The 15,685-nt window shown below is 41.4% G+C and overlaps 1 protein-coding gene across 2 annotated transcripts in view; it reads left to right on the forward strand.

Annotated features, from left to right (window-relative positions):
* The first annotated feature begins 1,804 nt into the window (after nucleotides 1-1,804).
* The window catches only part of TNFSF18 (TNF superfamily member 18), a 127,743-nt gene continuing 113,862 nt past the window's right edge, over nucleotides 1,805-15,685 (forward strand). Inside the window, exon 1 of one of the 2 annotated variants that reach the window (XM_044943007.2) lies at nucleotides 1,805-1,889. Coding sequence is in view for 1 of the 2 variants with exons in the window: in XM_044943006.1 (XP_044798941.1) it covers nucleotides 1,839-1,889 (51 nt within the window). In the remaining variant the exon portion in view is untranslated. The remainder of the gene's footprint in view (nucleotides 1,890-15,685) is intronic. The other variant, XM_044943006.1, reaches the window with a different exon arrangement.

A 15,685-nucleotide genomic window follows, 5' to 3' on the forward strand; every position in this document is an offset into this window, starting at 1 on the left:
TTCCTCTTTGGAACCAGTCTGTTGTTCCATGTCCAGTTCTAACTGTTGCTTCCTGACCTACATATAGGTTTCTCAAGAGGCAGGTCAGGTGGTTTGGTATTCCGATCTCTTTCAGAATTTTCCACAGTTTATTGTGATCCACACAGTAAAAGGCTTTGGCATAGTCAATAAAGCAGAAATAGATGTTTTTTCTGGAAGTCTCTTGCCTTTAATTAGGCTCAAGTCAGTGTTCCACTGGCCTATTTTGCATGATTTCAAGGATCATTATTCCAAGTCCTCAAGGTGCTGGAATCACCCTGACACCAAAACCCTGGGGTCTACTTCCAGCCCCTCAATCTCTCCAGGAACAAGACTCAATCTCCTTATTCAGGTATTAAGGAGGCAGGACCTCATGGGACATCTGAAGAACCTGGTAGTGGAGGCGATAGAGGCAGGTAAATGAAAGTTTGAGATAGGACTGAGCTCTGAAGCATGAATGGAGGAGTCTGGCCATGCTCTGAGCCTGAGGCTCCTGCCTCACCCTGGTTCTTCTAGCAAGTAGCTGCAGCTCCTCTAGAATGTGCTAAGTGAAGGAAGCAGATATTTGGTTTCACTTTTTGAAATAATAACAACTTAGAGAAACTGGCAGCGATAAGATCCCTCCAGGGCTTCTGCTTCAATGATGCAACTGGGGCTGAGACAGAGCAGCTGTGATGCAAATAGCTTGGGCCAGCCCACAGGGAATCTCTGGTGGGTGGAACCATCTTTCCTTTCGGAAAGAAAAAAGTGGCATCCTTGTCCAGGGGAGGAGTAAGCACTCAGACTTTTGCTTTCTTGAATCCACCCACTGAATGGAGACACAGCTGCAGGGGATGAATCCATGTTTGCCATCACTCTGCTCCTCTGACTTTAAGGAGTAGATTTTCACCCCCTACTCTATGGAAGATTTATTTTTTTTAACCATCTTAAGCAAAGGATAAAATCGCTTTTTATCCTCAGGGAAGAAAATTGATCCTCTGGATCTGTGCCGTCACCTTTATTTCACACGCCTGATTTGTGACCCACCTGGAAAGTAGGGATGCTGCCGCTTACAAGAGGCTCATAGTTACAGAAAGTAGACAGCCCAGACTAAACAAATGCCAGCCCTTAAACTGCTTGTGCAGGAACTGAAGAACAGACTTCCTCAGGGGCTTACTCTGTCCTTCTGTGTCAAAACAGAACTGCTGACTTTGGTGAAAAGGACACGCACTTTGCAAGATCATTTCCAGTAGTGATGACAGAGTTATGATGGACCATGGGGCCTCATACTTTCCTTTCCTTAACTTATAAATCACATCCTGCCTTCTCTTCCCTCTTGGAAAAAAAATCTTTGGTCACCTATTAATTACAAAAGCTAATAAAATGACACATCCATGTTCACCTCCAAATGATCACAGTAGAAACAAGTTAAGACAGGTAGAAAGACATGTTTGGTTGGTAAAAATGCCAAAAGGAAAGTCAATATTATTTCCGTGATTTGCACATTGAGGGAGCTAAAAGAAAGCGGTCAAAGAAAATAGCCAAATAGCCAAAGAAAGAAGGAAGGAAGGTGTATGTTCAGGCCACTCAAGATGGTTGCTCTCTTGCTCTCTGTACATCCCCCACAGACTAGTCCTGCTTCACTTACATCCGACTCACATGACTGACCTTCCTATTGATACATGCTTACCTCAGACCCCAGCTGATAATTGTTCTTATCAAAGGGGTAAGTGAGGGGCCTGCTCCTCTGCTAGTTTCCCTGGTAACTGATGAGCCAACCTGACCTCAATTCCACTATAACTGGCAGTCTCCCCTTCTTCTAAGGAGGGAAGCCTGCTGCCATGTCCTGCTGGTCGCTAGGGGAGGTTGCTCCAAGGTTTTGCTTCAAATGTGTAAGTTCTGCCATCCATGAAACCGTTGATGTCTCTGTTGTTGTCTCTAGGTTTTCTGGAGTTTTAAAGTTTGGCAGGTACCAGCTTTATAGGCCTGAGGAGTGTAGCCCAACAGAAGGAAAGAGGGAAGAGAGGAAACGAGCACTTACTGGATACCTAGCAATGCTGTCATTGTGCTGGGGACTTTTCCTATTTTATTTCCTCCAGTTCTTAGAACAGCCCTAGGAGTGGTACTCTTTCCTCTACTTTATAAATGAGGACAAAGGTTAAAGACATCAGCCCAGAATTGCAGGACTAGAAGATAGGCTTAGGATACAGCCTTTTCTTTCCATGCCCAGTGAGGACCCAGGAAGACAGAGCGGCCCAGTGCTTAAGACTGTGTCCTAAAGAACCAGGCAGCTGGGTTCAAGTCCTGGTACCATCAAGTACTACCTTTGTGCCTTCTGGTACATTCTTTAACCACTTCCTGCCCCATCTCTGAAATGGGGATCAAGAAGATTGCATGAGGTAAGTTATAGAGCAAGTACGCTAATATCTGGAATATCAGATCAGATCAGATTAGTCGCTCAGTCGTGTCTGACTCTTTGCGACCCCATGAATCGCAGCACACCAGGCCTCCCTGTCCATCACCAACTCCCAGAGTTCACTCAGACTCACGTCCATCGAGTCAGTGATGCCATCCAGCCATCTCATCCTCTGGCGTCCCCTTCTCCTCCTGCCCCCAATCCCTCCCAGCATCAGAGTCTTTTCCAATGAGTCAGCTCTTCTCATGAGGTGGCCAAAGTACTGGAGTTTCAGCTTTAGCATCATTCCTTCCAAAGAAATTCCAGGGCTGATCTCCTTCAGAATGGACTGGTTGGATCTCCTTGCAGTCCAAGGGACTCTCAAGAGTCTTCTCCAACACCACAGTTCAAATAGGGAACACTTAAAAACCATTAACAGTTATTATACAGAAACTAGGAGAAGGCAATGGCAACCCACTCCAGTTCTTTTGCCTGGAAAATCCCATGGACAGAGGTGCCTGGTAGGCTGCAGTCCATGGGGTCGCTAAGAGTCGGACATGACTGAGCGACTTCACTTTCACTTTTCACTTTCATGCATTGGAGAAGGAAATGGCAACCCACTTCAGTGTTCTTGCCTGGGATGGGGGAGCCTGGTGGGCTGCCGTCTGTGGGGTGGCACAGAGTCGGACATGACTGAAGTGACTTAGCAGCAGTAGCAGCAGCATACAGAAACTGGTAGGAGTGGGTGTTTTATTTTTATTTTTTTATTCCTAAGAAATCTTACTAAGATTTCTTCCTTAGTCTGTTCAGACTCCTATAACAGAAAACCATAAACTGCGAGGATTATAAACGACAGACATTTATATCTCACAGTTCTGGAGGCTGGGGAGTTCAAGATTGTGGCACTGGCAGATTTCGTGTTTGGTATGGATTTCTGGTTCACAGACAGCTGTCTTTTCTGTGTCTTCACATAGTAGAAGGGGTGAGGGAACTCTTGTGTGTGCTAAATCGCTTCAGTCATGTCAGACTCTTTGTGACCCCATGGACTGTAGCCCTCCAGGCTCCTCTGTCCATGGGATTCTCCAGGCAAGAATACTGGAGTGGGTTGCCATACCCTTCTCCAAGGGATCCTCCTGACCCAGGGATCAAACCCATGTCTCTTTTGTCTTCTGCATTGGCAGGCAGGTTCTTTATCACTAGTGCCACTTGGGAAGCCCAAGGGAATTCTTTGGTGGGGGGGTTCTCTTTTATTAGTGCACCAATCCTATTCATGAGGGCTCCACCCTCACAACCTAATCATCTCCCAAAGGCCCCACCTCCTAATACCATCACATCCAAGCTTAAGATTTCAGCATGTGAATTTTGAGGGGACACAAATCAGTATATAGCAATATCTCTTTAAACATGAGATTGAAACAGTGTCTGTCTTACATTCCTCCATTAGTATCTCTACATGAGATGCATACTCTATCATCTCTTTCTGCTAAGTATTATTGATAATACTCTCTATAGAGAGAATAGAAGGACAATTCAATCTTTTTCTAGCATGGCAGATCAAAAAAATTTTTTTGGCTTCCCTTTTGTCTAGATACTTTTAAATTATAGACTACTTTTTAGAGCAGTCTTCTGTTCACAGCATACTTGGAAGGAGATTTCTATATATTCCTATATTCTCTCTACCCCTACATATGCATAGTGTCAACCATTATTAACAACCCTCACCAGAGTGATACATTTGTTATAACTGATGAACTTACACTGAAATATCATAATCACCTCAAAATCATAGTATACATAAGAGCTTGCTCTTGGTGTTGTATATTTTATGAATCCTTTGTAATAACTGAAGTGTACAGAGTAGTTTCAGGACTTCCCTGGAGATCCAGTGATTAAGACTCTATGCTTCTACTACAGGGGGCATGGTTTAGTCCCTGATTGGGGAGCCAAGATTCTGCATGCCATGTGACATGACCAAAAAAAAAAAAAAAATAGAGACACAAAGTAGCTTCATTGTCCTAAAATCCTTTGTTCCCCACTAACCCCTGGAAACCACTGACCTGTTTGTTATCTCTATGAAGTGAAGTGAAGTGAAAGTCTCTTAGTCGTGTCCGACTCTTTGTGACCCTATGGACTATATGGTCCATGGAATTCTCTAGGCCAGAATACTGGAGTGGGTAGCCTTTCCCTTCTCCAGGGGATCTTCCCAACCCAGAGATCAAACCCAGGTCTCCCACATTGCAGGTGGATTCTTTACCAGCTGAGCTACAAGGGAAGCCCAATCTTATGTATACTATGATTTCGGGGTGATTATCTCTTTAGTTTTGATTTTTCCAAAATGTTGAGACCATACATTATGTAACTTTTTAAGATTGCTTATCTGACTTAGTAATGTGCATTTAAGTTTCCTCCATGTCTTTTCATGGAGTGATACCTCATGTCTTTTAGTGTTGAATAATATTCCATTGTCTGAATGTACTACAGTTTATTTATTCATCATCTTCCTGAAAGATATCTTGGTTACTTCCACATTTTGGCAGTCATGAACAAAGCTACTATAGGCATGCATGTGTAGGTTTTTGTATGGATATAACTTTTCAGTTTTGGCAAGAAAATACCAAGGAGTGCAATTGCCTTGAACAGCAAGGAGATCCAACCAGTCAATCCTAAAGGAAATCAGTCCTGAATATTCATTGGAAGGACTGATACTGAAGCTGAAACTCCAACACTTTGACCACCTGATGTAAAGAACTGACTCATTTGAAAAGATCCTGATGCTGGGAAAGATTGAAGGTGGGAGGAGAAAGGGAAAGCGGAGGATGAGATTGTTGGATGGCATCACTGACTCAATGGATGTGAGTCTGAGTAAACTCTGGGGGTTTGTGATGGACAGGGAGGCCTGGTGTGCTGCAGTGACATAGAGTTGGACACGACTGAGTGACTAAACTAAACAGAACTGATGGCAAGAGTATGTTTAATTTTGTAAGAAACTGCCAAAAATTGTATGTCAAAATGGCTGTACCATTTTGTATTTCCAGCCACAGTAAATGAGAGTTCCTGTTTCTTCACATCCTCATGAACATTTGATGTCAGTTTTTCTGAATTTTGGTCATTTCTCATAGGTGTGTCATACTTATTTAAAAAAATTGTGTTTTCCTGATGTAATATGAAACATTTTTCCATGTACCTATTTGCCATCTGCATATCTTATTTGGTGAGGTATCTGTTGAAGTGAAATGAAGTTGCTCAGTTGTGTCCGACTCTTTGCGACCCCATGGACTGTAGCCTACCAGGCTTCTCCGTCCATCAGATTTTCCAGGCAAGGATACTGGAGTGGGTTGCCATTGAGGTATCTGTTAAATGGCCTAGTTTTAAATTGGGTTTGTTTTCTTATTGTTAAATTTTGAGTTCTTCGTATATTTCAGATAATAGTCCTTTGTCAGACGTAACTTTTGCAAATATTTTTTTCCCCAGTCTGTGATCTATCTTTTCATTATCTTGACAGTATTTTTCACAAAGCAGAAAATTCTGGTTTTAATGAAGTCCAGTTTTTCAGTTCTTTCCTGGATCATGCCTTTGGTGTGGTACCTAAAAAGTCATCACCAAATCTGAGGTCATTTCTCCTGTGTTTTCTGTTATCTTCTAGGAGTTTAACAGTTGTTCCTTTAACATTTAGATCTGTGGTCCACTTTTAGTTAATTTTTGTGAAGAGTGTAATGTCTGCGTTTATATTGTATTTTTTTGGGGGTGGAGGCATGTGGACGTCCAGTTGTTTCCTCACCATTTGTTGAATGTACCATCTTTATTCCATTGTACCACTTTTGCCTTTGTCAGAGGTCAGATGGCTGTATCATGTGGGTCTACTTCTGGGCTCTCTATTATGTGCCATTCATCTATCCTTATCCCAATACAAAATTTGTTTTTTATTAATAGAAGCTGGAAAAATTTCTTTCATTTTCACTATTTGCTATTAAATGCCACAGCTATAACCTCTTGTCCCAAGATAAAGAGCTACAGCCCTGAGATTTAGATGAACATGTCTTCTCAATAGCTGATGGCTGTTGCCTCAGCAGATAGTCTGAATTGGTCAAGCTTTACAGCGTTCAGTTTCCTGTCCCACTAGATGAATTTTCAGGGTATAAGAAGGTCATGAAGCCTGAATAATAGTGGGTCAAAAAGCAACATTTCATTCAGATGCTGCTCCTTGGGGTCAATGATATAGTTCAGATGCCTGACACCGGCCACAGAGGGTAGGTTGTTCCTGGGAGCCAGGTACATGTGTAGTAGTACTGTACAGGTCAGGGGCCACGTGCTAGCCTTTCCTTGGCTGCACCCTTTCCTGGTGAGGAGCTGGCAAGGCCAAGTGGATATGTCTACCTAGAGCCTGTGCACTATACCTGCTTCCAGGCTTACTTGCCTGGGCTTTTCCCTGGACTAGTCCTCCAGTGAGTGAACCATGCTGGTGGTGTGCCTTTTTTAGGTCTCTGAGTGATCAGGGCAGCAGTTTGCATCAAGGATGGGAACAGGTAGGGAGTGTTGCGGGGGGATGTGTGGACATATCTCAGATGTGTAATTTAAGGTGTCAATACACGTGTGTGAGATCCCTCAATGTGTAGGAAGGAGTCTAGGAGTGAAAGAGCAAGGGTAAGGGTACAGGACAAGGGGCGGCTCTGGGCACCATTATTTTCCATACCAAATTTGAAGAGGCCAAGAATTCTGAATTTGTGCCTGGCCTTCCAGATAATTATGAAGGTATACTTGTCAGACTGATAGGATAGGACATATTTAACAGTTAAATTGTTACTTGAGTTTAAGTTTCACATAACTAGATGTGTAGTGTGAGGATCATCATTTTTACTCTTTCCCATGACCCCACAAATCTGGGGGATGGACCTGTGATGAGTGATAGATGTGGGACCACAATTCAGTGTTCTGAGTTTCCATAGTAAAGTTCTTTCAACTCTCACGGAGCTTGACTCATCCTTACTAAAAACAATTGTTTATCCTGGACTTCCTCTTGTTTCATCCTCTTGTTTCATCTGGTCATGTGTAAAATCCAAGGCTGAATCAAAGAAAGTATTCTCACCCTAAATTTAATTAAAACATAGTTTCCCTTGGGCACTCATTCTCCCCTGACACTTCTCTTCACAGGCACAGTACCTTGTGCTGTGGCTCATCCTCTTCCTCCCTTTTTCTCTCTATAAAATTCACCCGAGGGATGACTGAAGCCTAGGCCCAAGGGCTAGGCAGAGAATCGTTATTCGTAGTGGGTACAGAGAGAGCTGGGTAGGCAGGCTGGAGTCCTCACATGTGCTCATGGCTCATCACATTGTGGAACAGAACCAGAGGTGGAATGGGGAAGCTGACTGTGGTCCAGGGACCAGCTCTGTCAAGAGTGAAATTGAGCAGAATCTGAAAATCTGAATTTTGAACTGGTTTTCCAAACTATTCTAATCCTCATAAGATGATAAAACATAGTTAATGTAAAAGCCTCTACTTTGAACTCTCAAGTATGTAGAATGTGGTTCGTGAGTCTTAACTTGTGTTTTCACATCTGGACTTGAGACTATTAGGAGTAGACATCTGCTTACAAAGATTTTCTCCCCATAGGCTATCCTTCTCTTCTTTCTGAATAAAGGCCTGGTGATTTCCAGCATAAAGTCCACTGTCTGAGGTGAATAGAGACTTTCAAACCTGACCACTGGCTGACCTTTACTTTCTTGTTGGTTTAAGGCCAGGGGGTCTTATACAGATTTTCGTATTGGGCCTCAGCTTGTATCTGACCTCCCATGTTTTCTTATGTCCTTCCTGAAGTTTTCCCCTCTCCTGGGTGTGTTGAGAATTAAAAGAGAAGGATAAAGCCCTCTGCACTCCACCCTCTCTGTTTTCTATTCCATCGTCAAAAAACACATGCATACACATGCACAGAGCCACACAAGATTCCTGTAAAAACTGGAACTCCTGTTCTCATCACTGAGAGTGTCTGGAGCTTCCTTCCTCCTCTTACTGCTCTAGGGTGTTTTCCACTCAAAACCATTGACTTGGAAAAAAAAAGAGAGACAGAGAGAAAAGGGAAGGGTTTTTGTCAGAACATGAGAAACAAAATTCTAAAAATAGCTCATATTCTTAAATTCTCCTGCAGACATGATGCAAGTGTTATTAAGTTGAGGAACTGTTGACACCAGTGGTATGATTGTGGGTCCTTTGACCTTATTTTTTCCCCATCAATGTTTCCTGAAATCTTGATTTTGGGCAGTGACTCTTAAATGCAAGCTTGTAAACAATCACCCACAGATGCTTACAAGAAAATCTTAGAGCTATAGGCTCCTTTAAACTTATGTTTAAATATATTTGTAAATATAAATATATTTTAAATGTATTAAATATGTGTATATTTAAATAGATTAATACATATGATAAAAATTTTTATAGAGATATATACCAAGTAGGGGGCTTCCCTGGTGGCTCAGACGGCAAAGAATCTGCCTGCCATGCAGGAGACTTGGGTTCGATCCCTGGGTCAGGATGATCCCCTGGAGAAGGGAATGGCTACCCACTCCAGTATTCTTGCTTTGGAATTCCACAGACAGAGGAGCAAAGAGTCAAACACAACTTAGTGACTGAACAACAACATACCAGTTGGGGGCTTATTTGCTATAAGTATCTCTTTAAATTTTCCTGGTGTGGTGAAGGGGATTTAAGGAGATAGAGATGGGATAAGTGCAATCAGGATAAAATTTAAAATTTAGGGGTTGGCTGGATGATGTTGATAAAATTGGATACAACTCAATTTGGGCTTCCCTGATGGATCAGATGATAAAGAATCTGCCTGCAATGTGGGAGACCTGGGTTCAATCTTTGGTCAAGATCACCTGGAGAACGGAATGGCTATCTACTTCAGTATTCTTGCCTGGAGAATTCCATGGACAGAGGAGCCTGGTGGGCTACAGCCCATGGGGGTCACAAAGAGTCAGAGATGACTGAGCATCTAACACTTTTACACTTTCAGTAGGTTTTAGGAGGCTCAAGATATCAAGATAATTCATTGGTCCATTATTTATTCAACTAATACTTCTATCTTTCTCCTCTAACAGAAAGGGTTAAAGCAGCTGAATTGTATTTATTGTGTTTACTGGCAAGGATTATATATACTATTCTGGAAAACATAAGATTGTGTCACAACTATTCACAAGTTCAAAGCTCTTAGGGAAGGAGAACATGTACCTGAGAAAGTTAAAACAATATAAGGCTTTATCAGAGATACTGGCTCTGAGTTTTACCTCATTTCCCCAACCCATATGTTATGATATGACCAGAATTTGCTTTCTAAAATGAAAATCTCATCACATAAATCTGCTTTAAACTATTTGTTGGTTCTTTGTTACTTATTGGAGAAAGTTGAAGTGCCTTAGCATTGTACAAAGTGCCCACGAATTTGTTCCAAACTACCTTTCTAGACTCGTCTCCAGTCACCACTGTTCCTTCCTGGGATGGGGTGGGAGCTTCCTGAGAATCATGACTAGGTCTTACTCATCTTTGACCTCCCAGTATCATGGTGGAGGCTTTGGGAGCACTTGATTTTTAATTAGTAGAGCCTTTCCCATACATCAGTCTCTTCTCTAAACTATATTATTATGGTACTTAACACATACAGAAAACTTCATAAAACAAATGAAAACCCATGTAATTTACCACTTAATTAAAAAACTAGAACTTTGCTGGCTCACCAGAAGTCCTTTTCACACCCTTTCCTAATCACGATCCATTTTCTCTCCCCAAAGATAACCACTCACCCCACCTATTCACCTGTTCTCAGCTCAAGCCGTAATCTCCACACCCCACCTCACTTCTGGGATATTCCCCTGACCTCATATAGACCTCTGAGAACTTCCTTTGTCTCTGATCTTTAAGGCACCTATTGTATTAGCATTCATTTGGCATTTAGTCACCTCAGTTTCGGAGGAGGCAATAGTACCCCACTCCAGTACTCTTGCCTGGAAAATCCCATGGACGGAGGAGCCTGGTAGGCTGCAGTTCATAGGGTCGTGAAGAGTCGGACACAACTGAGTGACTTCACTTTCACTTTCATGCATTGGAGAAGGAAATGGCAACCCACTCCAGTGTTCTTGCCTGGAGAATCCCAGGGACATGGGAACCTGGTGGGCTGCCATCTATGGGGTCACACAGAGTTGGAAACGACTGAAGTGACTTAGCAGCAGCAGCACCTCAGTTCATTTCAGTCACTCAGTCGTGTCTGAATCTTTGTGACCCCATGGACTATAGCACTCCAGGCTTCCCTGACCATCACCAACTTCCAGAGCCTACTCAAACTCATGTCCATCGCGTAGGTGATGCCATCTAACCATCTCATCCTCTCTCATCCCCTTCTCCTCCTGCCTTCAATCTTTCCCAGCATCAGGGCCTTTTCCAATGAGTCAGTTCTTCGCATCCAGTGGCCAAAGTATCTGAGCCACAAGGGAAGCCCTCTAGTCACCTAAAGCATCTCAAATAAACTATTATGTATTTTGTGAAGTTACATTTATGGTGTTTTTCTTGTAGTGTTTGTATCATTTTGCTTTCACTGTAGATATCATTATCTGTTCAGGTACTTTTTGATGTCTAACTCTCTATTGCTATTGTCTATGTTCTAAATTTATAGTTAAGATCTCATTATAGATGCTTAATGAATATTTATTAACAGATATCAAAGCCTGTAAGAGAGATTTACTCAACCTGATAAAGAGCCAAAGACAGGAAGAAAGCATGATATTGTTCTGATGTAGTGTACGTAAGTCTTCAAGAGTTTCACACACTGAAAATTATAATTTCTCTATGCCTTATTATTCATTTCCTCAAACCAGAGAAAGTGTTAGGAAATCCAATATTCTTCTGATATATTCTTCATACAGATTAAGGTTTTGAGTAAAGAAGACCTTTAGGATCAAGCAGTACCTGTCCTCTTTAGCATTTTACTTGAGAGGAAACATCACTAGAATATGAACCAGACTATCAGTTGAATTCCTGACATGGATATTCCAGGAAGATTCCACATTGCCAGGAAAACTAGAAGACATTTCACTGAAAATCCTTTCCTACTTTATGATGGCATGGATAAATGAAAACCATTGCCAATCTAAATGCAGTGATTAATTGTGGTTTTACTTAGAAATTAAGTTGGTGCTGAAAGCTCAGGTCTAGAACATAGGGTTGTAATTCAGATATCTCCCACATTCCACTCAGTAAATATAGTTAACACTTTTAGTCAATCTATATCCATCTTTTCTACTTTTAGATGGAACAATAAATGTTAAACATAGGAACTTGCGTTATCTTTCCTTGCTTTGCACATACTGTCAGTGACCATCACCCTCCTACCCCTGCCATTGTCACCTATAATTTTCTTACAGGATTTGACTCATTCTTTAAGATGCAAATAAAACATATTCTTCTATATGAAATCTACCTTGCTCTCTCATGAAAATTAGAGAGATCAAGGTAGGCTTCATATAGAAATCTAAGGGCTTCGTTTATTCTGTCCGACAATAATTTTTTTCCCTTAAAATACTCAACACATTGTATTTCACTGTATTTATCTGCCACACAGAATTATAAGCACCTCAGCTTTAAGGGTTGGGTTTTATTTAGTCCTAGTGACTTCACTTTCACATTTCACTTTCATGCATTGGAGAAGGAAATGGCAACCCACTCCAGTGTTCTTGCCTGGAGAATCTCAAGGATGGGAGAGCCTGGTGGGCTGCTGTCTATGGGGTCGCACAGTCAGACATGATTGAAGTGACTTAGCAGCAGTAGACCTATCGTAGGTGTTTAATAATTTGAATAAAAAGTACAGAGTAGTAAAATTTGAGACAGAAAATCAAAAGTAATAAACACTCAATGCCAGAGTTAATATCTTCTGTTTTCCTGTGACTAGATTAGATTCTGAGAACAGGCAAATAAAAACACAGAACAGGCATTCAGGAGCTCATAGTCCAGTAGGGAAAGGAGAAAAGTAAGTGAACACATGCAATATTGTTGGCAGGAGGGAGATGGAGATGGATAGGATGCTGTGGGAGCCCAGAGAACTGCTGTGTGACTTAGGAGGGAGAGTAGGAGACAGATGTTCAAGCTGATTTATTCAGGACAGGTAGTCAGTCATATGGAGAAGGGGAAGAGGTAGAAGGCATTCAAGGTAGAGGAACCTAAGCATTGGAGTTCTCCATCTTAATGGTCATATGACCTTACATGGAGCTTCCTGGTGGTGAGAATAAGCACAGAAATCTGCTTCTGTCAAGTTGACCATAGGCCTAGCACTTCTATTGGGTGTACCAGAGAGGAAAAGAGAAAGAAGAGGAGAACAGGAGGGAATAGCTGAACTGTGTTCAACTATAAGGGAGAGTCTCATATTTCTGTGTGACTGAGAAAAAGTAAGATGATGCAATCGGATCACAAGTGATCTTGTACTAGTACTTAGATGTATAAAGAAACTTAGCTTCTTTATTTTCTAATCCATGACTGATCTTTATAGTCTCCTCACATCCCATCAGGAGGGGAAGGCTTTCAGCTTCCTATTTCTTGCATCATAGGCTATACTAGTTTGAACAGTGTATTTTCAATGACTGAGTCTCTTTTGGATAAATACTTTTCAAATTTCCTCTCCCCATCTCTACTCCTGCCTCCCTTCCTTCCCCACTGTCCCCCCAGCAAGGGCAACCTCAGGGCAACACAGAAGACAAATGACTGGAAATCATATAGAATTCCGTAGCATCTTACTGATCTCTTCTGGCTCCTGTCATGGGGCAGTCACTCAGTCTTTCAGGTATAACTTGTTATGTCTGACCTTTTGGAGGATATGCAAGCATCTGTGACTAGAATACACAGTCTAGGGCATTTATATGATATTTTGGATGTGGCAATCACTTCAATCAGACCCTGGGTCTTAGCCAATATGCTGCTCCAATTAGTACCTTAATATTAAGTCACAGGAGAAGGCAATGGCAACCCACTCCAGTACTCTTGCCTGGAAATCCCATGGACGGAGGGGTCTGGTGGGCTGCAGTCCATGGGGTTGCTAGGAGTCGGACACGACTAAGTGACTTCACTTTATTTTTTCACTTTCATGCATTGGAGAAGGAAATGGCAACTCACTCCAGTGTTCTTGCCTGGAGAATCTCAGGGATGGGGGAACCTGGTGGGCTGCCATCTATGGGGTTTCACAGAGTTGGACACGACTGAAGCGACTTAGCACCAGCAGCAGCATCAAGTCCCATGTTTGAGTACCAAGTACAGGCCTTGGGGGAAAAAGGAAAGATTCTTTAAGACAATCTTTCTGGGCACTCTTCACCAGGATCTTCAGGCATATGCATCTGGATCTTTCTACTGGGCCCTTTCCTTGGGGTTTATCTTGAGTGGGAGAAATGAAGAAATGAAAGATCTTTCCGTAGTACTTAGTCAGCTCACTTTTCTTTCCCATCATCTACCAGGACAGAAGGGGCAATTGATCTATTTCTTCCTGGCACAGATTTCTCTTATATAATATCCTTCTTCTTCTTTCTTAATAGAAGAAGAATATGTCTTCCATATATGGGAGACACTATAGTTTGAAAAGAAACTCTAAACTCTGAGTTGGCCAGGTCTGTCTCTTAATAAAGCACAAGGGGACACTGTTTTAACACTCTCACATATGATTCTAAATACAAGGGCATAACCAGGATAAAAAAGTAACAAAATAGAAAAGCGTTATGGAATGGCAGAGTGAGATAGTTGGTGAAACTCTCTACTCACAAAAACAGAAGATACTGGCAAAACAACTAAAATCATTTCATAACTTTAGAAATTAACCAAAACCACAAAACAAGCTGAAAATTGTCCACATGAGAAAAACTAAACTTCTGTAAGGAAGCAGTAACTATGTCATTTTAACATGAGCTATTCCTAGTCCCCTTTCCTCTCCAATCAGGTAGAGGGATAGTCATGAAAAGCCAGCAGTCTTGCAGCCAATGGAGAGGAATGACCATTTCTGGAACTTGATTAAAAGACCCATCTATATAGTACCATCAATATTTTGTCTGTATTCCAAGCTACCTGGAAAATTTTCATTCCCAGGGTGTTGGGCTGTTTTAGCTCAGAGCTAGCTCAGCAACAAATAAAAGCTCTATTCCCAGGATGTTACTTGCTAGTAATCTGCTGGCAACATCATAGCTGTCGGTCTAAGGCTATGATTTCAGTTGAGACAAGAAAAGTGTATGACCAGAATTCTTACAGGTAGTCCTGGAGCTAGGTAACTAGAACTAAGGAATTCAAAAAGCTCCATACTTCTGAGAATCTAGAAGACAATGTGTGTGCAGGACTTGGCCCGGGAAAGAAGAAGACTCCCGCTATTCTAGTCCACATTTGTCTTACATTTACATTCTGCACAAGCAGGAAGTTAAATCTAAGACTGCTTCATAAACTGAATTTTGAAGGCATGCCTTCACACACAGATCCCTTTGGCCAAAGATGAAAGACATGTAGACAAAGCATTTAAGAAAATCTCTGATAGATCATAGGTTGGCCACTAAACAATGCTAACTCAATGGTGACTCCTAGGAATCCAGATTAAAAATAAAAACAAAAATTTAAAAGCCTAGGAGAGAACTCATTGGCCACATATTTCAAAATGCTAGCAACAATAAGAAACTTTGGGGAGGGTAATCTGATACCATAGTTGTTATATTATTCAATATACTATCTAAAGTCTCCAGTTTCAGAATTTATGAGACATGCACAGAACAGTAAAATATGGCACATATACAGGAAAAGAAAGGAAGTCAAGGAAAATGTCCCTGAAGGGGAAGTGTTAGTGGACTTAGTAGCCAATGACTTTAAATCAATCATTATAAATATGTTAAAATAACAAAATAATTAAAGCATGACAATGATATCTTATCAATTAGAGAATATCAATAGAGAGTTAAAAAAAAAACTCAGTAGACATTCTGGAGTTGAGATGTACAATTCCCAAATAAGAAATGTTTACTAGAGGTGCTAAAAAGTATAAATTTGAGCTTACTGAAGAAAGAATAAGCCAATTTGAAGACAGGTGAGTTGAAATTATCCAGTCTTAGGAACAACAACAAAAAGAATGAAGAAGAAATAAACAGCACCTCAGAGAGACTGTATCCACAGGGACACAATCAAGTATATGAACATATGCAAAATGAATATCTCAGAAGGAGAGATGAGATAAAGGGACCAAAAGAATATTTGAAGAAATAATGGCCCCAAACCTCCCAAATTTGATGAAAATCATCAATCTAC

The sequence above is a fragment of the Bubalus bubalis genome, chromosome 5 (genome assembly GCF_019923935.1).
Source record: "Bubalus bubalis isolate 160015118507 breed Murrah chromosome 5, NDDB_SH_1, whole genome shotgun sequence".
In the NCBI taxonomy this organism is placed as follows: Eukaryota; Metazoa; Chordata; class Mammalia; order Artiodactyla; family Bovidae; genus Bubalus; species Bubalus bubalis.